This window comes from Pollachius pollachius, assembly GCF_949987615.1.
Source record: "Pollachius pollachius genome assembly, chromosome: 7".
NCBI lineage: Eukaryota > Metazoa > Chordata > Actinopteri > Gadiformes > Gadidae > Pollachius > Pollachius pollachius.
The window spans coordinates 23,040,223-23,040,861 of NC_136940.1; the positions used below are offsets into that span (position 1 = coordinate 23,040,223).

The 639-nt window shown below is 52.0% G+C and overlaps 1 protein-coding gene across 1 annotated transcript in view; it reads left to right on the plus strand.

The window, feature by feature from the left end:
- Positions 1-545: 545 nt before the first annotated feature.
- Positions 546-639, plus strand: part of LOC307078315 (fibrillin-2-like) — a gene marked incomplete at its 3' end in the record, with an annotated part of 32,580 nt that continues 32,486 nt past the window's right edge. Inside the window, exon 1 of the mRNA XM_079740058.1 lies at positions 546-639. This exon is cut by the window's right edge and continues 157 nt beyond it. Within this exon, the coding sequence (XP_079596184.1) occupies positions 591-639 (49 nt within the window). The 5' untranslated portion in view covers positions 546-590.

The following is a 639-nucleotide window of genomic DNA, read 5'->3' on the forward strand; positions in this document are numbered from 1 at the left end:
AACCTGTCAACCCATTCAACTGACCAGGCCTGCCAGATTTGCCCTGAGGCTGCAGAATAGATGGTTTTAAGATAGGACCCAAAGATTATGATGCAATGGAAACAAATCTATGATTGTTTACTGGAAATTCTTCAAGTGTCTTCATAAGCGCTTTGATTCATGTATGATTAAATGGAATTGGATGCCACACTATTGGCCTAAATCGACCGCCAACTTTTTTTCACCATAACAACGATTTCCTAAAACCTGTTTCATAGGCCTGTAATGTTGTCATGGTCCCCTTTTACACAATGACACAGCGGGATCCATGGGGTGCATGTCTAATCACACATTATGGCCCTAGTACACACCGGCCATGTTTATAACATCCTCCTCCCCTTTCCTCCTCCCAGCCCCCCCGACCGATCTCCCCCCCCCCCCCCTCCACCACTCCGGAGAGTTCAGCGGGACCTGGTGCCTAGTCCGGGTTCTCCATCAGTGACTGGGTTTTACAAGAGTGTGCAAGTCCTGCTCACGCACACGACCGGGGGCTGACGCTATACCGAGCGGACGTCCAGCGCTCACGAGGAATACCTGAACAGGGAGCCGCCATGGAGGGAAGGCCAGCCGGACCCATGGGACCAGGGAAGCTGGCGCAGG